The 23,893-nt window shown below is 36.4% G+C and overlaps 3 protein-coding genes across 10 annotated transcripts; 1 reads left to right on the top strand and 2 right to left on the bottom strand.

Annotated features, from left to right (window-relative positions):
• Window positions 1-4,058: 4,058 nt before the first annotated feature.
• LOC103943310 (serine/threonine-protein kinase TIO-like) lies at window positions 4,059-13,399 on the bottom strand. Of its 8 annotated transcripts, none has more exons than XR_007253407.1 (25): window positions 13,256-13,396; window positions 12,776-12,851; window positions 12,543-12,673; window positions 12,387-12,461; window positions 12,159-12,251; window positions 11,938-12,012; window positions 11,702-11,794; window positions 11,480-11,543; window positions 11,289-11,373; window positions 10,820-10,892; window positions 10,671-10,739; window positions 10,487-10,567; window positions 10,175-10,277; window positions 9,949-10,092; window positions 9,658-9,796; window positions 9,386-9,557; window positions 8,919-9,017; window positions 8,291-8,827; window positions 6,957-8,102; window positions 6,514-6,747; window positions 6,173-6,316; window positions 5,942-6,022; window positions 5,614-5,802; window positions 5,128-5,476; window positions 4,059-4,420 (listed from the first exon to the last, which is right to left on the bottom strand). XR_007253407.1 is itself a non-coding variant. In XM_018646485.2 (24 exons), exons 3-24 carry the CDS (start codon window positions 12,630-12,632, stop codon window positions 5,228-5,230), a joined length of 4,035 nt encoding a protein of 1,344 aa, XP_018502001.2. In that variant the 5' UTR covers window positions 12,633-12,673; window positions 12,776-12,851; window positions 13,256-13,396; the 3' UTR covers window positions 5,038-5,227. The 8 variants fall into 8 exon arrangements, 1 of the variants encoding a protein (XP_018502001.2); XR_007253411.1 differs by having other exon boundaries at window positions 9,949-10,080; XR_007253410.1 differs by lacking the exon at window positions 13,256-13,396 and adding an exon at window positions 13,116-13,155.
• Window positions 13,400-14,012: 613 nt separating this feature from the next.
• LOC103943311 lies at window positions 14,013-16,907 on the bottom strand. Its single transcript, XM_009353586.3, has 4 exons — window positions 16,688-16,907; window positions 15,625-16,090; window positions 15,253-15,486; window positions 14,013-15,131 (listed from the first exon to the last, which is right to left on the bottom strand). The coding sequence occupies exons 1-4, from the start codon at window positions 16,799-16,801 to the stop codon at window positions 14,155-14,157; spliced, it is 1,791 nt and encodes a 596-aa protein (XP_009351861.2). The 5' UTR covers window positions 16,802-16,907; the 3' UTR covers window positions 14,013-14,154.
• A 1,342-nt stretch (window positions 16,908-18,249) lies between these two features.
• Window positions 18,250-23,245, top strand: LOC103943316 (uncharacterized protein At1g51745). Its single transcript, XM_009353590.2, has 4 exons — window positions 18,250-18,740; window positions 19,650-20,680; window positions 21,186-21,424; window positions 21,919-23,245. The coding sequence occupies exons 1-4, from the start codon at window positions 18,550-18,552 to the stop codon at window positions 22,837-22,839; spliced, it is 2,382 nt and encodes a 793-aa protein (XP_009351865.2). The 5' UTR covers window positions 18,250-18,549; the 3' UTR covers window positions 22,840-23,245.
• The last annotated feature ends 648 nt before the right edge of the window (window positions 23,246-23,893 follow it).

Raw genomic sequence — 23,893 nt, 5'->3', positions numbered from 1 at the left:
TAATATACAGTCTCTACCCTATATTGAACTACATTATTAATGTCGGTCTCACCGCATTCAAAGCTTTCCTAATATAAGTTTTTGTGATCTCTACCAAACATGAAGAAAAAGGAAGTGTACATCCACATGCATGTGTGCAAGAGAGAGAGAGAGAGACTTTGTGTCCGCAATCCATGTGATTGCTTTAAGTAACAGCAATTGACAATTGACAATTGCATTGATCGGTGACGAGTGAGAGGTAATATCATGTGGTCTAGTTATTAATATTTATTAACTAAAATCTTATTAATTTTTAAATTTATTAATATACGATATTTACTTACATAGAAATACATTATTAATGTCTATTTAATCGTATTCAAAGTCTTCTTAATATAAGCTTTTGTGCTCTCTACCAAACATGAAGAAAAAGGAAGTGTACATCTACATGCATATGTGCATGTGAGAGAAAGAGAGAGAGAGAGAGAGAGAGAGAGATTTTATACATAGAATCTCAATTGAGACTTTAGGCCATTTTCATTACTGTTAATTAATTTTATCACTAAACGCATGTCTCATCACTATCAATTGATTTTATCACCAAGGCATGTCTCGCTATTATCAGTTAATATTAAATTGGACTTTCAATAAATTATCCGTGTGAAGCTCAACAATCTCAGTATTTCACGTTACCCAATATATTTACTTATTCTTCACGCGACCTCAAGCCAAACACAATTTTAGATGCTATAAATGCCGGATCATTTGCGAAAGAGTCGATCATTGTTAAACTAATGTACACGTTGAGCCAAAAATTAGCATATATGTCCATTTTTGTGTAGAAAGTATTTGGGTGATAAGATAATGCATGAATGTAGATGTCATGCTGCATAAATTATCCTTGAAAAACATACAAAACCATGCGTCTCATGTTGCTCCCTCGCCACTTTAAGCACAATGCGATTACCCTTGTTCTTTTTTCTCCTTTTTCTTCGGAATATAAGGCAACCCATAAAATTAAAATAAAAAAAATATTTCAGACAAAAAAATGTGAGAAATGAAAAAGGACCACCATTTTTTTATGAAAGGTAGCGATGCAAACTTCAAAATTTCGAGAAAAAGAGTCGCTTGTAGAGAAGTTTGAACAAAAATGTGAAACTCATAAAGTAATTTTCCCCACTTTTGGAGATTTTTTTTTTTTAAATTATGTGGACTATATTGTGTGAGTACACCACTTTTAGATATTTTGCGTCAATAAACTAAATACATGCCAACAAAAATATTTTTTATTTTATTAAACCCGGGTGCCAAGTACTCGTTGCACTCTCCTCTTTTATTAGAGTACTTTGCGATTTTTCTTGAGTGGTGCTATTCACGTATCTTTTTTACTTATTATACGACATTTGAATTTTTAACCGTCAAACCGAATAAGAAGATTAAAATATAAAAATTAACAAAATTATGTGAAAAATAAAAATGAATGTAAATATCACCACTATTATTTTACGTCTTGTTAGCAATATTTGCTATAGTAAATTTTTACAAATAGTATGAGGAATATTTGCCAACAGGATCCTCTCCAGATACTTTTGGTGAGAATTCTAGGGATCCTTAAATCATGTTCGTTCATCGTATATCGTACAATTAGTTTTTATCAGGTACTGTTTGTATTTAATTTTAAATAAAAATATTTCAAAAAATTTCTGACCTTACAATGTATAATGAATGAATATGATTCACGGATCTCTAGAATCCTCACAAAGAAGATCTGATGAGGATTCAGATTCGAATATTTGAAAAAATACGGGAAACTTTAACGAAAAGCTTCAGTACTGTTCACTTAAAAAAAATTATATTTTTATACTAAAAAGTTAATCCTGGTATAATTTAATTTACCTTTTATTTTATTCTTATAGTTAAAACTCAAAATTTTCAAATTTTTTTCTTTAATTTTTCTAAAAATATGAGTCCAGTCCCACCACATTACCCTACCCTACCTCGTACTTTTTTACTAAATTTACTTCCCACTATTTTCTTCTTTTCAATCTTTCGCATTTCCGTTGTGGTCCCACTACTTTCCACTTTTCCCATCAATAAATAATTTTGTATTTCAAGCTATCGAGAATCTAATTTATTATCTACCAGTCAATCTGTCATTGTCTTCCCCGGTGCGGAGTAGCTGTCTGCCATGCGGTGATAAGTACGAGTGCTTATCAGATCCGATCTTCGAATTGTGTTCCCACTTTTCTGACACTTAAATATTTACTCTCTTTTTTACTTCATCCCAAGAAAAAATTTTTAGTTGTATCGAGAATATAAATAGTACATCACGTATTTTAATAAAAATGATGAGAAATTTTATTTTTTAAGTTATTAAATTTTTAGCACACATATCTTATCATTTTTATAATGACACATAATTTATCACTCCGTATACCGATCACATTGAAAAAACTTTTCATTTCTAGGAAGGAGACTCTCACTGCTTTTTTCCTCTCCCCTCTCTCTTCTCCTCTCACGGTTTTTTTTTACTTTTTTTCTCTCTCTACAAGGATGCAAAAACAATGAGGGTGGGTGAGAACAAGAGAAAAAAAAAAAAAAACTAATGAAAATAGTTTGAAAACTTTGAATTTTAATGATAAAGACAAAATAAGGGATAAAGTGAATAGTACCAGGTTTGACTTTTTAGCGTAAAAATGTGATTTTTCGTTAAAATGAACAGTACCGCGGGCTTTTCGTGAAAACTCCTCCAAAGAAAACGGAGAGAATCCTAGTACCTTCCATAGATCAAAACGTCATAGATTGTTGTATGTAAAACGTCAAGAATCCTAGTCTCCTCTTCAAATCATTTTCCCTCACTGTCATTCTCTCCTCTTTCATTTTCCTCTTGGTTTTTCTCTCTATAAAGAATCTCTATAAAGAAGTTAGCACAAGATGTTGACGTGACTTAATCATGACCTTCAAATGAGAAAGAAGAGGAGAAAAGGAGAATATGAAGAAGAGAGAATCCTACCCCCAAAATTCCCCTTAAGAAAAAAACAGGCTACACTAGCAACTTCCAAACTCTAATTAATTACGAGAGGTCTCAAGTTCGATATAAACATAATTTTGTATGCATGAGATATCAAACTATGCTAAGCATATGTTTTGCTCGTCAAATGATAGTTTAGAGATGTGATTTCAGGTAGCGCATCATTTTACATTCATACACAAACTTTCTTAATTTTAACATTTGAATTGAATGAATTAAAAGAAAACTAACAAACACTGTATAGAATGACAAAAAAATATGTGAAAATTATTTTTCATATTTTATCTTTATTAAAAAAAAAAAACAATAGCCAAAGAAATTTGGTGCGGCTAACGTCTTGCAATATTGAATGAGAACCATAGTGGTAAATGATGTGAAATTCGAGTAATATTTTTAAACTCCCCATGTAAAATTAAGGAGGTTATTTTTACATGATGTGAAATATCGATTAATATAGATTATTTTACTCTATATTTCAAGTACATCGAAAAATCTCTTTTACTGAAGTGGATTTGACTCAAATGTGACATTCTGCTCATTGGTTTATAACGAGCTTAAATGTTTTCTTGGGCAAGCGACCAAGAAATAATCATTATCCTTAAACATGAAATCAAATATATATATATATATATTAACAAACGATATTAACGATATCTAAAAGAAGAGCGTTGGTTTAGCCTCACAAAGAATTAGCAATAATGTAGTTCAAATTCACATTTGGCGATGATTGAACCTAAGACAAACTTACAAGTGAAGAGAAATATCACTAACCATAGTATTAAGTAGCAAATATTTCTTTATTAAATATGTATTTTTAATGTTTAATCATAATTTTATATATCAAATTTAATGGCAAACGACCACCATTCTTTTTTTTTATTTATGAAAAACCATCAATTTTTAATAACTAACAAACGAGATTGAAATACAAGTGTTCACGTCACTTGTATTTCTTTTAACAGATTATTTATAAAGAAGTAGGAGAGTAGACTGAGAAGAGTGGTCTAAGCCTCATAATGAGCTAGTAATAACATGGTTCAAATTTACCTTAAGCGAAAATCAAATATAAGATCTCTTATTTACAAATAAAAAGAAATACCATTAAACCATAATACTAAAAATAATCAGGTTATTTACATTTTAGTTTAATTGATCGTCTTCTATCCTAAAACTATCAAAATCAAAGAGACTTGTCCAAGTATTTCTCTTAAAAAAATACACCAACATTTGCACACATGGCCCCCACTTTCCCACAAATTTGAAGTCCAACGTATTAAAAATAAAAAAGAAAGAAGAAAAAGAGTGCAAACTCGAAAGTTGTACGATGGCCATCTCCTTTTCACCGATACTCTCTCGACCACTCAATTCGCGACGCGGCATTTGAGACGTTATCTTATCAACCACACCGCAACCGTAAGGAAACCCACAAGAGTCGCTCTCACTTTGAGTAACTTATATAAGACGCATTATTTTTCACTATCATATATCAAGTTGATAAAATAATATTACATTGGAAAAAACTACTACATAACGCATTATTGAACGAATAATACGTTAATAGTGCACCAGTAGTATGTAAGTTTTTATTCTCAAATATTTAGATTCCGTTTCTATGAAATACTAAAATAAGATTTAATTATACTAAGGTCAGATTTTTTTTTTTTTTTTTTTTTTTTGGGTAAATAGGTCAGGGAGAAATTTCCAACATGTGGCCATCGGTTCATTAATTGACCCAATTACCATCCTTCCTTTCCCCTGTAATAAACTCAAATTATAATACCTTATCAAGATTAAATCATCAGTTGCTACCTAACCGTGGTGAGGGCCTAAACCCAAAATATATGCTACTATGCTCGACAAATTCAAAGCCTTAAGGACATACGAGATACCTTTTTTATTTGACGATATTCTAAACTAATTTAATTAACGGTTAAGAATTCAATCTTGGTGGAAGAACTACATAACGCATGTATGAGGCGTGCAAGAAAAACTAACCAGAAACATAATTTAGGAAACACCCTCCCACAGAACAGAATAATGAATTTGCTGATTGATGAATTAAACAAAGATCCATATACAAGCATACATACGTACAAAGGATTAATGTTACAGCATCTTACCTCAAAATCTGCAAACCTTCTTGCATTTGCATGCCCCATTTTCGAAATTCTCCGGTGAAGGCGACAGCTGATTAGTGGTAATGAGCCTCATTTTGTATCAGGAATCAGCAACTTTGGCGAATATCAGGGAGGCATGATTGGCAATTGTTGATTCCGGAGACTGCCGAAGCTGTCCAATCACAGTGAACAACGGTGATGAACCGAGGAATTGTCTGCAAGGCTGATGCGAACACATATTTGCCAATGCAATCAGAGCTATTTTAAGAGGTGACTCGTTTACTGAATCTTTTCTACTCGGCGGGTTCAGTGCTACCACCGAACAATCAGCCACCAACTTCAGTAAAGACTACAACACAAAAGTGAGGGAGTTCATGATTCTATCCTGGCAATGTATATAGAAACAAAGCTTGAAAAGAGGTTTGATTTCGAAAAGCATGGTTAGTGTGAATATCTAAGACAGAGACATCAATTAAGACCGCAAACCTGCATGGCTCCTTTGGATACAATGTCTTCCCAAAGCTGATCAGAGTGGCGGACAAGATTGCTTAGTGCACCTGCTGCATTTGCTTTAGTCTTGTCTTCTTCAGACGAAACCAACAAATTCGCAAGAGAGGGTATGGATCTTCGTAGCTCTTCATATAACATCTTGTCATGGTAGGCAGCATTGCCAATCTGCAGAGAGAAATTAAGTTCAACAGTTTAGGTAGACACATATTCTTAATAGGATAGTGAAGAACAAAACTTAATTGATCTACTGCAACAGACAGCTCAAAGTAACATAAGAGTTTTAATTCACGGGAAGAGAACTTACAGCAAAGCAAGCAAATTTTCGTGTCCGTTTATCTGGATCAGTACATCGATCAATAAGGAGATCAATGATTTGATTCCTTGCCTGAGATCATCATATTCCATTGTAAGATACAAATAAGCAATCCAATCTCCTCCATATGTCTATGTGCTTAAAGATGATAATTAGGATCGCTTTGATCATCAAGACAGTGTATTCGCAAAACCTTAAAACAATATATCCTTCACTACTTACCAGGGAACTATAAAAGTAGGAGCTGTGCCGGCACATATTTCCTAGTGCACTGCAAGCCTTGGAGCGCACATTAGGATCTTCATGGGTGAGAAATTCCTTGAAGAACTCCAATACAGATGCTCCATTAATGTACTTGTAGAATCCCTAAAGACCAAAAGGAGGAAGAAATCAGAAATAAAATGTTTCTTTTTTACCTTCCTATTACTTAGATGACAATGATTCCCCTAAACAATACGATGTTCCTTCCACAGCTCAGACACCAACATTAAAAAGATGAACATATATTGAACCACAATATTACATCCAGCAAGAACTATATCCAATCAAAAACCAAATCTGACCTTGTCCATGCGAGCCAAATCAGAAACAATCATCAGAACATCCAGCATCACCTCTCTTGGACTAGAATGGTCCAGCAATCTTCTCATCCTTTTAGGATCCAGCAAGCCTTTACCCACAATTTGAAATGCCAATGGTTGGTAACCAACCATTTTTGCAAGAAAGGCCACCGGTCTTCCCATGTCCTTTAAATCCAAGTGTCCTAAACACCAAACAACGATGCCTGGCACTCCTACCTGTAAACTTCAGAAGAAATTGAATTAGAAACACAGATCAAGATTCAGCTTATCAATTCATTCTGCTATCTAATATAATAATGATCTATATACTGTGTATCCTCCAAACAAAAATGTCAAGCATCAAATGTACACCATCCTGGAAGACGATTCTAAACAAAATCCACCAGTCTTCACAAAGAGGAAAAATAAAGGAACGAAAATCGAACCTCAAAAAGGTTTTTAATATACTTCCCAAGGTCTTCTTCAATTACTTTCACCATGTCTTTGTCTTCCATGCCAACTCTCAGCCCTGGTGAACCCAGGTTGAGAAGGGCCCCGCTATTAACTGAAGCAGTGGCTGATGGCAATTCTGGAGCATTCTGTACGGCCACAAAAGGAAAGGCCAAGACATCAATTACTGCATTTGTTATATCTCTTACACCATCTTTCCCTCCACCAGGCCCAACCCAAGACTTTACAAGCTTGAGATGCATATCAGCTATCAAGTCAGAGATGGGCTTGATATGATTACGTCTAAGCAGAATCTGATGAAAAGTTAAGGCGCCACCTGAAAGGCAGTGACATATTGATGATATTGTCCATATGACTCCTATAGGGGTAAGCCCAACTTGATCATTGGTGCTACCAACTTCTGGTTGGTTGTTGGCTAACAAATCCACTAGAAGCAGAGGGATATTGCTTGCACACAGCTGTTTAACAGCTAAGGGTCCTCCCCACCTCAGTCTAGACTCCAGCAAGCCAACACATCCATCCCTTAGACCATGCCAATATGAGAGAGTACCACTAGGGCCATTCGAATGCAATTCAATTCCATTGCCTGATGAAAGCTTCAGGTATTCACATAGTGTGGCATTTCTAGGAATCAAAGGCACTGCTACCTCGAGGATAGAAGACTCAACAGAACTGCCAGATTCAAGGGACAAAATGGAAGCCAGTGCTAGCATGGCCGATGCAGCATGAGCTTGAATGGAGGCACTTTTGCTCTCATCAGAAGAAAAATGATGAGCAAGAACAGAAAGTCGAGAAAGCTGCTTCTTTGGAGATGTTGTTAGCATAAATAGTGCAGAATTTCTTCCAGTTGCCTTCAAACATTGTGCAACTGTTGCAAGGATGAGGCATGAATGCAGAACCAAGGTAGTGGGATTGGTTAATTTGTTCTTGAAGGTGGCTGTTTCAATTGCTTGGGGATCTTTATTTTGAGATGAAATGCACAAAGACAACAAAGAGAATATCTCTGAAATAATGGTTCCATCACCTCCACCACTAACAACCGTAGTTACAGGTAGGGAACTAGGCAGGCCACAGAGAACACCCGGAACAATTCCATTATCTAAGCAGCACCTCAACAGTAACTGAAACATGGAAAAATTTGTGATCATGAAAGCTAGATCCAAACACAAATGTAATTAAAAACAAAATTTCTCAAGAAAGTTTCCTTCCTACTTTACAGTGTAAAAAAAAACCCTGTTTACAGGTGGATTTCTTGAGAAATTTTAGGTGTTGTCTTTTGGTGTGCACGTAAATAGGATGAGATAAACACCTGAACGCCAGCATATAGCGAAGCTTCAAGTTGTTGATGAAGGCAATAATGAATAGCAACTTGTACTGCTTTTGATCTAAGGAATGCTCTCGTAATTACAGCAACAAGTTTTGCTGCTTCTGTCCCAATCAAAGAATCTTGATCTTGATCCCTAATGTCAAGTTGGGGTGAAGGCCGGCGCAAAGTGTTTAGGGGGAATAAATAGGCATTTCTTTTCATAGAAAGATTTTCTGATGCATCTATCAGAAACCAAATTGCCGTACATGCCTCACAAGCCGCACACAGCATATTTGAAGAGCCTGAAATAAGACTTGACCCTGCAGTTACTAAGCAGAGACAAAGTTGGTCCACTAAACCAGATGTTTTAGTGTGATTCAGAATCTGTTTCAGTGCTTCATTAGGATCAGAAGCTGCCTCAGGAACTGAAGTTGAGGAAAAAGCTTTAAGGCCCTGTGTGACTCTTCTTAGCATGACAGCAATGCAAGCAATGGACTCATACAAAACTCTTCCAGATGCATCTTCACTACAACCAACAACCTACACATTCAACGAGACCAGAAGTTGAGAACTAGAAGCAGGAACTTAAATTGTAGCAACAAAGCAATATGCACCATAAAAAGAATCATACCTGTGAAAAAATATCTGATAAGACAACCCAGTGCCTGAAATATGAGCCACCAATGCTGCTTCCAGCATTGTCAACCAAAATTTTAATTATTGAGAAACTCTGCAAAAGTTAAAAAACAATGTTTTTATCAGACACCTTGATCATCAAACAGAAAGGGGAAAGACCTATCTCTGCACTTAATGATCTGTTCAACTTAAAACTTCTTAAGATGCTAAGTTTAAAAAACATAGAAGGGATAGAAAACACATTGCAGAAGTGTAAGATGACATGGTGGGGCATGGAGAACATAATATGCTAGAACTTTTTTTTTTTTCTTTTCAAAAAGTTACCAGCAAACAACGCATTAATTTTACCAACAGTCAATCATCTCCACGTGAAAACCAAATTCAAGCAAAGGCCATAGGGATGTGGCAAAATTCAAGATGCAGTAATCAGAGGTAAGAAACTTATAAATGATGCACTTATACCTTCGCTTTTAACTCATTTACTTCAGAAGATTTCATGCTCACAATGATGGCAGAGTAAGCAAGAAGTTCATGTATTATTTCATCAAGCAGCTCGCTGGAATGGAAGGCACCAGCTGCAACTAAGTTTGAAAGAATTCTCAAAGACTGGTTTGAATTAAGAATATCTTCATCCCTGTAAATATTTTAAAACAATCAACTCTTACAGATAAAAAAAATGTAGGTTTCTGGATATATCATTGTCCAATAAATATAGGATTGCAATTCAGCTTTACCTGCAAGAATCTGGGGGTCCATTGGAGCATCTTTTTAGTGGTAACAAAACATGTGCTAATGCTTCATTATCCTGACTTATTATTTGTGCACCCTTAACTGTACGAGAGTTATTTTCCAATCTGTCCAAAATTTGGCAACCTGAAGCAAAATGTTACTAGGAAGTACTAATTGCAATAATTATGCTTCCGTTATAAAACATAAAGCCAGGGCCTCAATCATAATATGTTAAATTTTAATTTATTGAACAAAATAGAGACAGACTATTTTTCCTCAAAATGAACTTTAAATACCTGACTGTTTGACTTCACTAGGATTTGTGAATCCTGGGAACTCATTTGGGGAAGAATTGACTGTTGTGGATTCAGGAGTATTTGCTTGAGCATCATTCTGAAAACATATCCCACTGTTGTTCTCTGAAGAAGCTGGAGAGTGGACTTTACCAATGACAGTGGAAGTATTTTAATAACAATTCAAGAAAACCATTTAAATCTTTGAAGTAAAGAAAAATGTAACTACCAGGAGATGAAACAGCCAGACCATCTGATGTTTGAACTTTGTTTCCTTCACCCCTCCATGCCACAACACATCCCCTTTCTGCAGTAGTTGCAGAACGCATTTCCTGGAAAGATATAATAATTGCTATAGTTATGTAATTCTACAATTGTCATTTAAGATGTTACCGTAAGTACAGGACAAAGATGTATGGACCTCATGTATAGTGAAACATTGTAAAATAACATAAAGGTCTTATTAGCAGAAGTGTTCTATACTTCTGCTAACTTTTCAAAAGTAAATATAGAAAATGCAGATAAGATGAGATATCAGTACCCTAGACTCCAGTTCGGGAGGTGTCTCTTTGACAAATGGGTGTTCCAGAAGAGCTGGCCAAGTCAATCGATTTTGAGGCACCTGTTTCCCAAAAATAATACACCTGTTAACCCTGGAGGCTAGCAGAAATAACTTTTGAAACAATTCAACTGTAAAAGCCATTAGTTCAAATTGTATAGCAAACCTTATCAAGCAATCCCTTAAGAAAGTTTTTAAAACTTGGACTTATGTTGTCAGGATATTTAACTGGATCCTGAAACATTCAATGTAGCATAGATCATACCTTTTATTGACATACCTAACAAAACTCACATCAAATTTGTTGACATGTACCTTAACAATGTGCCTGATGAGTGCATATACAGAGTTTGTATAAAATGGAGGCTGGCCTGCAAATAATTCATATCTGTTGTGTACACAAAAATAATATTTTTCAACAAATATGGAAAAAGAAGAGAAATAAAGATGAGACAGAAAAAATGGACCAACTCAAACAGACTGGAACTTGCTATTCCAACTATATTTATTTTGATTGTGATATATGGTAAACTGGGATGAGTTACAGAAGTGAAAGAATATACTATGACCTGCACAAAATGTCACATTACAGCAACACTAAAACAGAAATAAGGAAAGAAAGCATCTGACATGAAGGAATATATTAAATTAGAGCACTCTTGAACTAAGTTAGAGAAGTAAAAGTATCGCATGGGTCAAAATCTAACAAATCAGAAGCAGAACAGTTTAATCAAACTCAAGGAAATTATCTTGATTGAAAGATAAAAGAAGGGATGCAGCGTACAATATTACTCCTAGAGACCACAGATCTGCAGTGTGGTTGTAGGGTTGTTCCCGTACTAGTTCAGGCGCCATGTACAGAGGAGTACCTAAGGCACATTAATGAAAACTTCACCGAATAAGCAAACACAATAACATAGTTCTTCAGGATCTTTGGGGAGTTTCCTATAAGTTAATCAAGAATTGTAAGCTAACCTTTAATGGATCGCAAAACAACAGTGTTTGTGGACATTGCACGTGCAAAACCAAAATCACAGAGCTGTGACAAACAAGAAAAGTTATCTGCACTGGACATACACTTATAAGAAACACCAGATGTATAAAACAGAAAGAGGGGGAAAAGTAAGAATATGAATTAATTTGATCAGTTGTTCCTATGTTTATATTAAACATACAGAGGTTATCAGCAGAATCAACCTTAACAATAGAACCAGCACCAATGAGAATGTTTTGTGGTTTCATGTCACGATGGATGATACGGTTGGAATGCAGATAATGTAATGCTCTCACCTGTGAAATTCAATACAGGAGAAATTTAACAATATATTTTATGGATAATAAAAGAAAAAGTATAAGCAACAACCGGAAAAACTAAACAGTCAAATGTGATAAATAATTGGGATGGACCCTAAAATTCGTAATAAATAAAGTACCAGCTGCTTTGCAATAGCTTGAACTTGTTCTTCAGGAAGGCACTTATCATCCTCAAGAATTTCAAATAGTTCACCCTGCATACCAAGAAATTCCTTGATAGTTAATGCGTCTGAACACATTCCACAAAAGCTAGATATCCTCGTACATCTGGAAGAGTTTCCAAAATAACAAGCTAGTCTAAATAAATTAATGCAGTCCTATTGAAGAAAGGGATCAGTACTTGTGCAAATTCTGTGACAACACAGAACTCTTGTGGGCTTTCAAATGAATCAAGCATTTCAATGATGTTTTCGTGCTTCAACTTTCTTAGGATCTGCACATTTAGGAACATTGGATATCAACTAACTAAAAACTGAACAGGAAAATGTCAATCATAAATGCTAAACCAAATCAAGGAAGTTTTAAATGTAAACTACGTTTGATTTGAGATAAAAAATGAGTCCAATACCTCAATTTCTTGTCTTAAATTGTGGATATCTTTGTCGCTTTTGCCATGCTTCATAATGAATTTCATCGCAACAGTCTGAAACAGCGACAAAAACACGTCACTGGCATAAACATTAAACATTAAACACAAAGAAGAAGAAAGATTGAAAACAATTACCTGACCCGTGTGCTTTCGCCTTCCCTTGAATACCTTCCCAAAGGAACCTTCGCCTACAAGCTCAATCACGTGGTAGTTCTCGACACCCATCTTTTGAACCCACCGCTTTATATCTCTACTCTTTTTCAGTCCTGTAAGATAAACAAATACGCAAGAAGTACTAAAATCAATCCGGTGCGGCTACCATTAGACTAATTCATGAGATTAAAATTTGAAAACTAATGTTTGATTACCAGTTAACTCCGGAGGCCCCTTGGAGCTGGTTTAGTCAAAAATTGATGCAATTCCCAAATACAAACTCAACCAAACCTAAATTGACATAAATATTTACAAACATAACCAAATTGTGTTTTGAAATTCAATTAACACCCAATTAAACTGGACCCTTTTTCAGCTTAAATGAAATAATAATAACTTCTACTCGTAGATCCTGAAATCAAAATAAAACAAATACCCTAATCATCCTAAAGGATTCTTGGACTGCCATCGGCATTTAAAATCCAACCCAAAAACAAGAGGGAAACAATTGTGTTCGGCACCAAAGCGAAATAAATGAATCGTCGAATAATTTACCGAGCAACTAAATGAAAAGGTAGGCATATTAGGAAAAATGAACAGATGAACAAATGCATACAAAACCCTGAAATTTAATCTGAAGTCTGACTATATAAGGAAATTACAGATAGTTTTTGGAAACAGTATCGAAAGCGTACCTGGGACTCAAGTGAGAGAGAAAAAGAGAGATTTGAAAATTGGTATAGACTGGACTGAGAGAGGTCAGGTTTTTGTGGATTTTTCCCGCTCATCTTTTATTTTCATTTTCAAGTTTTAATGGACAGTGTGTGAGCGACGGGTGAGCCTTATTAAAATGGAGTAGGATTCTGTAACATCTTTGGTCGATTTATTGTGAACGGTCTTGATTAAATTATGTCAATGATCTTCTATCAGATTTTTTTGATGAAGAGAGATTCTGTAACATCTTGAGTCGACTTCTTATGAACGGTCTTAATTAAATTATATCAAGGATCTTGTGTTAAACTTTTTAATAGAGAGAAACTAAAGAGAGGAGGGGAGGTGAGGAGAAGAAACTTGAAGGGTAAAGAATTCTACTCCTATGAAAATATTAGAAATTTTAACTTTGACTTTAATACAATGTACTTGAAATGACATTAAGTAAAGCATTACTTACCACTTAGAGATTTACACTAAAATTGTTTGTTTTGTTGGGCCACATTCTGAATTATACTTTCTCATTCTACATTCTTCTTTCTTTTTATTATCTTGAAACTTTTCTTGATAATGAAATCCGTTTATCTGAAATCATTTAACAATTTTATTCACATTGTTATAATTTCAATATTTAAATAAAAATGTGGTTCATTAATTTACTAAATAACAATATCATATGATCGCTAAAATATGACAAAAAGAATAAACTGTTCAAATCAAGTAACAATGCAAGTTTGGAAGGGAAAAAGAGGAGGTTGAACGACTAGAAAAATTCCAAAATTCCAATTTGATATGAAAATCTCCCGCTACAATTGCCCATAATTACTCAAAAGTAATCTCAAGTAAAGCAAACCCCCAAAAAAATCATCATGTAAAATGACTATTATCTCCCATCACTCAGTCTGTATTTCTGTTTCAGTTCCCACCTGCCTACCATTTGGTTCCCTGGTACTTCCTGCAATGCAGTTCTTGGCTTCTCTAGCATCTGATCTTCTGTCTTGATCCTTAATTGACTTTTCAGCATTTTCCTTAGCTGCCTTAGACTCTTAGCCTCCAATTCGCTCGCCACGCTATCCTTGTCAGTGGCATCCGCGTCTCTCTTGATCTCAACTCCTCCGTTGTCAGTGCCATCATCAATGTTCTCCTCATTGTCGTCAAAGATGTAGCTCATGACTTCTGATCGCTTCTTGCTTGGAGACTTCCCGGGTATTGAGAAAGTTGGACGGGGAAACTGAAGTGAAAGCTGCTCAGCTTCAAAGGGTGCCAATATTGGAGCTTTGTCCACAGCTGGATCGCTTTTTGCACAAACATCAACTTTAGAGTTATTGATCTCTTGCATCTTTGCCCTGGTGACAACTTCTGCTACTTCAGTCACATTATTAGCATCAACCAAACTTTCATCACCAAATTCTTCTCCTTCCGAAGATTCAAATTCCTCACACTCAAGTGAGTTTTCATCCGTGGCTTCATCTTCACTAAATGCTCCTTCAGTGAAGTCTGATCCAGAACCTCCGTCCTTGATAGAGTCTGATTCAAAATCGAATTTCTCGTTATAATCAGCCTCTGGCACCTCATACATTGATTCCTTGCCACCAAGCATAGGCTGCTGTTCACCGGACAAGCTCAGAGTCAATGCCTTAGGCTTAGCAGCTTCTTCTACATTAGCCACATCCTTAACTTCTTCAGTCTCCCCAGCAGCAGATTTCGAGTCAGAATCGTCATTCTCAAGATTTTGATCCTCCACCGCAGTGATATCATCTTCCGGGTTCTCAGCAGCAATAAAATGGTCCATGTCCTCAGCAGAAACATCATCAGAAACTTTAGCAGCCAAACAGTTTTCTGTTCCTTCATCATTAGGTTCTGCAGCAATCACAAGCAGATTCAAATAAGTAAAACGACATGGAGCCCTGAATTTTGAATTGAGAACCATAAAATCAAATGCTCAAATATCTTGGCCACAACAAAATGTCATTAAACTTACTCTTGTCATATGCTGCATCCATAACTTCTGAAACCACAATGTCATCTGAGGCTGACTTTGATTCATATACCTCAGATTCCGATTCGGATTTTTGCTCGAAATCATCTACTTCAATCACATCAGCCTTGCTATTTTCCTCCACATCACCTTTCAACTGCCCTTCATTCTCCAGTGATACTTCAGAAACATCAACTCTCTCTGAGCTTGTCTCCGATACTGTCTGCATACTAGACCCTGTTCCATACCAACAAACTATGTCAGATAACATGATTTTCCATCCAAATATACTTCTGAGAAACAATACATTTAGTTGACAAAAAAGACAAATTACAAGTAACGAAAACTTGATATGCAAGTGAGGAATGGACTTACCCTCATCAACTGAGCCATCATCAGTCTTCTCCGAATCATTATTCATTTCTGTGGAAAGTTCATTCATCTTCAGAGGCATAGTGTTTTCATATCCCAAGCTCAAGCTAGCCATGGTCTTTTCCAGCAGCCTCACGGATCGCCTAGTGTTATACACGCTCTTCTGCACCGAAGCTGTCTCCTTCTGGGTTTCCATCTTCTTGCAAGCTGAAGTGGCAGGAGCCCTTCTCCGGGTGCTTGGTGCAGCAGGAGTCCTAGGCACCACCTCAGTCTTTTCCTGGTCCATCACCTCTTCAGCAACTGCTCGCCTTGTCCCACGGTGACTGCGGGTCAATGTCTGTGAGCTTTCTGGCTCTTCAATGATCGGCTTTCTTCGAACAGAGGTTCTTCCAGCAGTACGAGGGATACTTAATGAACCATTCATTGTTTTCTGCGGAGATTGATTCAGCAAGTCTTCAATTCCTTCCACCTGACATATTAATTAGTAAAACAGTCTGATTAAATGAGAGAAATAATTTCAACCATTCTGTTTGGCTGCAAAGAAAATACATGAATATAAAATCAAATACTTAGATGTTGTTTTCTGATTGAAAATAGGATCAAATCAGCTGTATATTGATTTACATCATAAACAAGCCTGTGATTCTCAGCTACCTAACAGAACAGGATTTCGTAGATGATTCCCCAATTTAATTTTCTTATAAAATTACGATTCAGCTCAAGATGATTATATAGAATTGAGTCAGATTTAGGAACGATCTGTGAGGATTGAACTCAACTCAACACAAATGATTACGAGAAAAAAATAGTCAATGTCGCTTCCCATTTCCCCTTTCCCCTTTCCGGTCATTTTTTCTCACCAACCAAACACAAAATAATGTGGAAAATGCTATCTACAATCCAAATTAAATAGAACAGCAATCTCCAGCAGATTTGAATCTGGAAATGTACCGATCTCAGAGATTTCACTTTTCACAAATCAATTTTCTCCGGATCCAAACGGATACAAACTTAAACATATTTTACATCAAATCGGGAAAAAGAAAATGGGGGCTAAGAGCATTACGAGTTCGAGATTCTTGAGAGAATCAGCCATGGCGACATTGGTGAGGTTGGCTGGGAGTTTGTTCCTCTTGCACAGAGTCTGGAGCTCTCTTCTGGAAAGGGTGGAGAAATCCATGGCGGTACGGAAACCCTAGATGATCAAAACAAGCTGTTTTGGTCTTCGAAAGAGAGACGGCTATAAGATTGAGAGTGAAGGATGTAGAAGCGTTGGAGAAAACAAGTGAGCAATTGGGGATATTTATACAATGAGAGAGAAGTTTGGACAACCCTAGAAATTGTGACCGTTAGAGCGCGGATTTGAAATTTGAAATTTGTTTATTATATTTTTTATTAGGTGCGTGAATCGTATCCTTGAAAAAATTATGACAAATTCGTATTTGGTAAATATATCGGTGTATGTTAAAAATAATTAACACGGTAAATGAATCGTGTTTATATTGCATTGACACTTATTAAATATGAATTCATATTATGATTAATAATCGATTCATAATATGAAGGGGAGATGGAGAGTTCAAAACTATTATAATAATTTAGAAGAGGGGTGGATGAAGTTTCTAACTTGAGACGCATGAGTAAAAACATAACACCCTATCTACTAGGATATTGGATCACATGCACACACAAACTTATAACATTGTGCAACGGTGTGATCTAGGTCAAATTTTTTTCATTCCAAAATCTTCACTACGTTATTTTTTCCTTATTTATTAAACATCGACATCCAATCAAAGCACCTCATCCAGAAACACCTAATATTTCTTGAGGAATAATAATGAGGTTCCTTGGGTGACATGATCAAGAAGAACTTTTTGTTTGGGTCAGTTGGGCCTAGAATGTTTTTGGGCTTAGAAGTTGTAAAAATAGAAGCCCACACATTTAACCGTCCACGTGTTCGAGATAAAATAGCTTTGGCAGCACGAGACCAAAACTCGTCCGATTTCCGCGTGGTAATTATTTGGCATATTTGTCAATGAGCGCTAAACTGGTATGACACTGTTGAAATTTTAATTTTAACCGATTATTTTCTTAAACCTTTATAATTAGCTTTTTTTTTTTTTAAACTTTAATTTTAATCAATTATTCCATTGAACTTTAATAAATAGTCAACTCCATTTGCCGTTAGATTTTAAAATTTTCATCTAATTTTATATCTATCTTGATTACAGGAACAACATATGACAACTATATGAGGACAAAAATGATAGAAAATTGAATAGATGAAAAATTGAATGAAAATTTTAAAATATAACAAGGAAAAATTGGTTATTTATAAAAGTTCAGAAGAGTAATCAGCTAAAAGTTAAGTTCATAAAGAAATTAACTAATTATAAAAGTTTAGAAAATAATCAGTTAAAATTAAAATTCAATGAAAAAATTAACAGTTCTATACAAATTTAAGAGAAAAACCGACAAATATGCCTGATTATTTATCCTCCCAGACGGAGACCACAACGACACAAACCCACTGTTTGCTTGCTTAAGCCAGCCCACCTTCTTCAACCAAACCATCCAATATTATAATATATATATATATATTTTTTTTCCAATTTTTTTATTTTTATTTTTTATTTCTTACAGAGACAGAGAGAATAGAAACAGAAGGCCGGAAAAAACAAATAAAATAAGACACAGAAATGAAAAATCCCCAATTCTGAATGGAAGCCCTAGCCCTAACCCTAACCCTAACCCGAATCCCTCAAATTGGACCCTCCATTTTCGTAATTCTTCGGATCTTCCTTCCCGCACTGCTCTTTGCTGGAGGCTGAGCTCAGCTCCGACTTTCTCCATTGTTCGCCGACCGAGAGAAATACAGAGAGAGGAGAGAGAGTGTGTGTGGGTGGGTGTGTGGTGCATGCGTTTATGTGTGTTATGGATAGTACGGATTCAGGTGCGGGCGAGTTCAGTGTAGGATCGATCGTCTGGGTGAGGCGGAGGAACGGGTCGTGGTGGCCGGGGAAGATAGTGGGCCCGGAAGAGCTCTCCACTTCGCATCTCACGTCGCCTCGCTCTGGGACCCCCGTCAAGCTTCTTGGCAGAGAGGACGCCAGTGTGTATGTCTCTCATTTTTTCCCCTTTTCAGTAAATACTTTTTAGTCTTAGCACTTTGGGTTGTGGTATGTTTATCCAGAAATTAGAAAAATAATAAAGTTTAGTGAGTATATTATCATGTTTTATTGTTGAATGAGCCGAAAAACTTGCGCTTTTATCTGTTTTACTTGAACAAATCACAACATATTGGAGCAGAAGTAGAAACCCATATCAGAGAAATACTGCAACTTTGTGGCCAACCAAGTTTTTAGGGCTAAAAGACACTGAAGATGAGATTATGTATGGAAAATGCATTGTTAGACTACTCTTCGGGATCAAATGCAATGTTAAATGCCAGGACTGAAACCCTATTCTATGCATACCTTTAGGTACACCTTGTCATGAAATACTTTGGTTATTTCTCAAAGGATAAAGAACCAAGCCCCAAAAATTCTGTATCTTTCATATTTTCATGATGTTGTTGTTGTAAGGTATATCTTTTATGTTGAGATTTATTTGTTAGCTGGTGAGTGGTTGGAGCACAGTAAAATCATAAGAGCAGTGGAATTCTCGGAGACGTTGTAATAGTACCATGGAGTCCCCTGTCATTATTTCCATGCCAATTTAATGAACTGTGTTCAATGTACATACAATTGGTTGTCATGTAAAACTATTTAGCAGAATCCTTCGAATGGTTCTGGCCTCCAGAGAATTATTACATACTGCTGACTCTTTTGGCCTTATCTACCTAGCGGAAAATTTCATTACAAATTAGTTAAGATGGATTTCATTAACTATGTTATTCTCGCAGAATAGTCTAATTCAAACTGGAGTCTGTTCATACTTGCTGGTTCTTGTACTCTCATGCCTTCTTTGGTTTTATGGTTTTACCTACTGTTATAGTAATGATATTCAGTGGTATTTCATTTCAGTGACTGGTACAATTTGGAAAAATCGAAGCGTGTTAAGGCATTTCGATGCGGTGAGTTTGATGATTGTATTGAGAAGGCTGAATCAGCGCAGGGTATGCCTATAAAGAAAAGAGAGAAATATGCACGTCGAGAAGATGCTATTCTTCATGCACTTGAACTTGAGAAGCAGCTATTGAAGAAACAAGGAAAGTTAGGTATAAATTCTGAACGCTTGAACAGTAAGTTATCTGGTGTTGTGAAAAAGGAGTTAGTTATATCTTCCGAGAGTTTGGGAATTGACAATGTAAAACTTGGAAATTCCAAGTCACATATGTCTCATAGAAACGACATTATAGGCAGTCCTATGCCTTTTGAAAGAGTCAAAGAGGGGATTCAACCGAGTGGTGATGATGATCATTCTGAAGTCATGCCTCGGATGAGAGGCTTGCAAGACTTTGGTCTCAAAATTGCCCCTTCAAAGCGAAAAATTTCTTCTCTTGCTTCAAATGGTTCTTGGAAACCCACATTTAATGGTACCAATCCAGCTCTTAGTCATGGTGGTCTTAGCATGGGAAGAACAAGTCATGTGAATGGTAAACATTCTTTAGAGAAACGGAGAAGGTCACATGATGGATTGAGTGATGAAATTTTGGTCAAGAGACCTGATAAACGTCGTCCTCTTGTTCAAGTTTTGCAGAATAGTGCAAAATTAGCAGTCCCACAGTGCTTGCATCCTGACAGTACTACTCTTTCTACTTCTATTTCAGGAGTGGAGTCGACTGGAGTTATTTGCAAGGCAAAGAGGAGTAAAATTGTATATTTGCCAGCTGAGTCTGGTGAATCCTTGGAGTACGAAGCGTCTCCTTCAAACCATGTAGCGATCTCAGCTTCCCCAGTTGGTGCTCGTCCTCATGCTGAATCCATGATTTCAGAGAACACTTCTGGCTTTACAGAGGATGACTCTGATTCTTCTGAAACTGATACTTCCGAGTCCGAGTCGGATTCATCTGAGACCGAACCAGATATGGATGAAGACATGCCTTTACTTTCAGGTTCAGCTTTTTACTACCTTTATATTTTGAAATTCCATGGTTTATGAGTTGCTAGATTGTCTGATTTAAAATAGCCCCACTCTTCATATTTGTTGGAAAGTTCAGCTCTATGATTCTTATTTATAATACATATGCTACATGCAATATTTTGAGTTCTTTTTGCATGTACCTCCATTAACGTTTGGTATGAATATTTTGATCTTTTATGGAAGATTCGATCTGTAGCATGTTTCTCATCTTAGTGCGCAGATTGTGATTTGGCAATTATGCTTTTAAATGTTTGCATGCGAACTACAGTCTATTGTTTTAACATAAATGAAGTCTATCCTTCCTAATTCTACCTTATTTTATTGTTTATATTTGTAAGTATGTGTTGTTATAACTTGTGGAGTATGCACTTTATGCTATTGAGTTGGTTTCACTGGCTTTGGCCTCAATTGTTCATGATGGCTTCGCCACTTCTTTGTGAACACCCTCTAAATTTTGTCTGTAAATCAATCTATAGTACCAGAAGTGGGAAGATATGAAGCACAAGAACACAAAATCATGGTTGATGAGGAGCCTGATGAATTCTCGCATTCTGGTGATATGTCTCACCTCTATAGTCATGACTCTTTATTTGCTAGTGAAGCTGTTTCCAAATGGCAGTTGAAAGGGAAAAGGAATATCCGCAATCTTACGAAAAAGTCAGTGGATGCAACTTACGGCAAAGGCTATAATTATGGACCATATTCTGAAGAAAAGGTATGAACTTTTACCTAAATTATTCTTCAATCTCAAGTTTCCATTGATACATCAATGTTTTAAAAAAGATCCTTGAGGTGCGCCTAGGCAGCTTTGGAGGCGGGGCGGTGATGAAACGCCTCTGCCCAGCTGGAATAGGCTTAAACTTGCCTAGACGAGGTCGAGGCGCACCTGAGGCATTCAACTGGGCATTTTTTCTTTTCTTCAGAAACTGCCCAAGTTCAAGTTCAAGTTCAACTAGACTATATGACACACCCTTTAAGTTCAACTAGACTATATGACATACCCTCCGACTAGACTATATATGAATAATTTTAGGTCCCGTGAGACTATCGCCTCACGCCTCAAGGCTTTCATCTCACGCCTCAAGGCTTTCCCCTAGCCAGGGCTATCCATGAAACGCCTTGGCATCGCCTTTGCCTTTTAAAACATTGTGATACATTGCTCTTAGTGATTATCCTCATAGGGTTAATGTCGATAGTAATGATTTTCAGACTGAGTTTATTGGACTGGAAGATGAATACTCCATGGCATCAAGAGCTGCAGCAAGAAGTCGAAACAGTGTTGGTCAGAATATGATTGATTGGGAGGACTGGACCTGGGAGGATAGGTCTGCTAGGAACGAGTACTGGGACATCAAAAGAGAACGTTTTCACCCGGTATATGATGGCCGTCATCGTTATCTCAGGAGGCCAAAATACTTGATAGATGTTGACTTGAAGGTCCAGGCAAGTTACCAAAAGGAGCCTGTTCCAATTGTTTCTCTGATGAGCAAGTTAAATGGGAAGGCAATAATAGGGCACCCAATCCAAATTGAAGCCTTAGAAGATGGGTCATCCAACTCGCTTCTTTCAACAGTTGATGAATTTGGTGAAGCAATTGACAATAATGGGGTTGTAACTCTTCCACATGCATGGAGGACAGCAAGGAGAACAGCAAATGTTCGAGTCCCACGCCCTCGTTTATCATCTGCATTGGATGGTGATGAAACTGCTGACTACCTTCGCTTTTCAGATGAAGAAAGCAGACCACCATTTAAGAAACTAAATATAGGGAGCTTCAGTAACAAGGCAAGCCAGGGCAAAAGGAGCCTTCCTAACAACTCTCGGCCTCCCACTGATAGAAAGTTCTCAAAAAAAGCGGCCAAGAAAGTGATCCTATCGTCAAGCCAGAAAACGAGGACTATATCTTCAATACCCGTTGAACAGAATTTTAGTAACAAGCCTATACACCATGACAGCAGTAGTTATCAAAGGGATGGGCTGATCAAGCCGGAGTCTTCTGGGGCTGCTAAGACTGTAGCTTGCATACCCGTGAAATTAGTATTCAGTAGGTTACTTGAGAAGATCAATAGGCCGCCATCAAAAGCAGTTAGTACGGTTTTATTGAATAGCGAAAAGGGGAGAAATTCATGATAGATTTACTTGTACATTGTTATATAAGTACAATAAGTTCAAACTGCTAGCACAATATTTTACAGCTATTCTCCTTTCTGGACGAGACTACCCACAAGGACACTAGAAGACCGTGTTTTTCTGCCGTCTTTTGGAATAATCAGATGAAGCGGGTTACCGACCTGAGGAAGCAGCCATGGAACAAACAGATGGGTTGTCAACTGCATTGCATATTTGCTGGATATGGAATTCTGAGGATTTGAAGGAACTAGGCTTATGTAGGGAGGAAGTAGGTATAGATAGAATTCATAGGGAAATGTACATGTGATTCCATACAAGGCTATTAATTTGTATCTTGGCTGTCTTTCATTAACTAATTAAGTAACATATAGCTATAAAAAGTGGGGAGTATGCTCTGTTGCTGATATTTCATTCCTTCTACGCTCTTTTTATTTTTGTACTCTGATTTTCCATGTATATATTTACAAGTAAATTGGATTACTAGTCCATATGCATTAGAAAAATGGGACAACTGGTGGCAAATTACGGTTTTTCACCACTTTCTGGGCCGGATGAGGTTGGTTGGGAATTGCACCATACTCGTGGCAACAATCAAGCAGATTCACAGCTTACAAAGTATCAAACCTAGGACCTTCCGTTATTTTCTTTAGAGAGCTATTGTCTGCACTTTTCAACTAGACCACTTGTCCGTTAGTCCATAAACGTCAACTCTACGAAAATTTCCTAAATTATAAATTGCAGTAATTTGTAGTTTTAGTTATCGAATTAAAAATTTATTAAAATTGACAAAATGCTTACGTCAATTCTCTAAAAAAAAGTTCATAAAAATTGTGCACGTACCTAAAAAGATGAAATTTTTTAATACCAACGAAAGTCCTACTCTAAACTAACACTACTGGGACAAAAAAAATTTAAACTTAGAACACATTGAATTAAAGAGAACGAACAAAAACCCAAAAAAAGAGAACCACCAGAACAGTTCAATTATTACTTAACACAGGAATTTATTTCTTTTCAATCACAATTTCCCGTGCTAATTATGCACGTGTCAAAA

Source organism: the organism of the source record quoted next, unplaced genomic scaffold (assembly GCF_019419815.1).
Source record: "Pyrus x bretschneideri cultivar Hongxiangsu unplaced genomic scaffold, Pyrus_bretschneideri_v1 Contig57, whole genome shotgun sequence".
NCBI classification, from domain to species: Eukaryota; Viridiplantae; Streptophyta; class Magnoliopsida; order Rosales; family Rosaceae; genus Pyrus; species Pyrus x bretschneideri.
This window is presented reverse-complemented; position numbering and strand designations above follow the sequence as displayed.

Coding starts and splice junctions, on each gene's coding strand:
- LOC103943310 (XM_018646485.2), bottom strand. CDS start 12,632: ATGGGTGTCGAGAACTACCACGTGATTGAGCTTGTAGGCGAAGGTTCC. Junction 10,740..10,819: donor TCATCAGGCACATTGTTAAG/GTACATGTCAAC, acceptor TGAATGTTTCAG/GATCCAGTTAAATATCCTGA. Junction 9,797..9,948: donor TAGTGAAGTCAAACAGTCAG/GTATTTAAAGTT, acceptor ATTTTGCTTCAG/GTTGCCAAATTTTGGACAGA.
- LOC103943311 (XM_009353586.3), bottom strand. CDS start 16,801: ATGGATTTCTCCACCCTTTCCAGAAGAGAGCTCCAGACTCTGTGCAAG. Junction 16,091..16,687: donor CTCTCAAGAATCTCGAACTC/GTAATGCTCTTA, acceptor TTAATATGTCAG/GTGGAAGGAATTGAAGACTT. Junction 15,487..15,624: donor TGATGGCTCAGTTGATGAGG/GTAAGTCCATTC, acceptor GGTATGGAACAG/GGTCTAGTATGCAGACAGTA.
- LOC103943316 (XM_009353590.2), top strand. CDS start 18,550: ATGTGTGTTATGGATAGTACGGATTCAGGTGCGGGCGAGTTCAGTGTA. Junction 18,741..19,649: donor GGCAGAGAGGACGCCAGTGT/GTATGTCTCTCA, acceptor ATTTCATTTCAG/TGACTGGTACAATTTGGAAA. Junction 20,681..21,185: donor AGACATGCCTTTACTTTCAG/GTTCAGCTTTTT, acceptor ATCAATCTATAG/TACCAGAAGTGGGAAGATAT.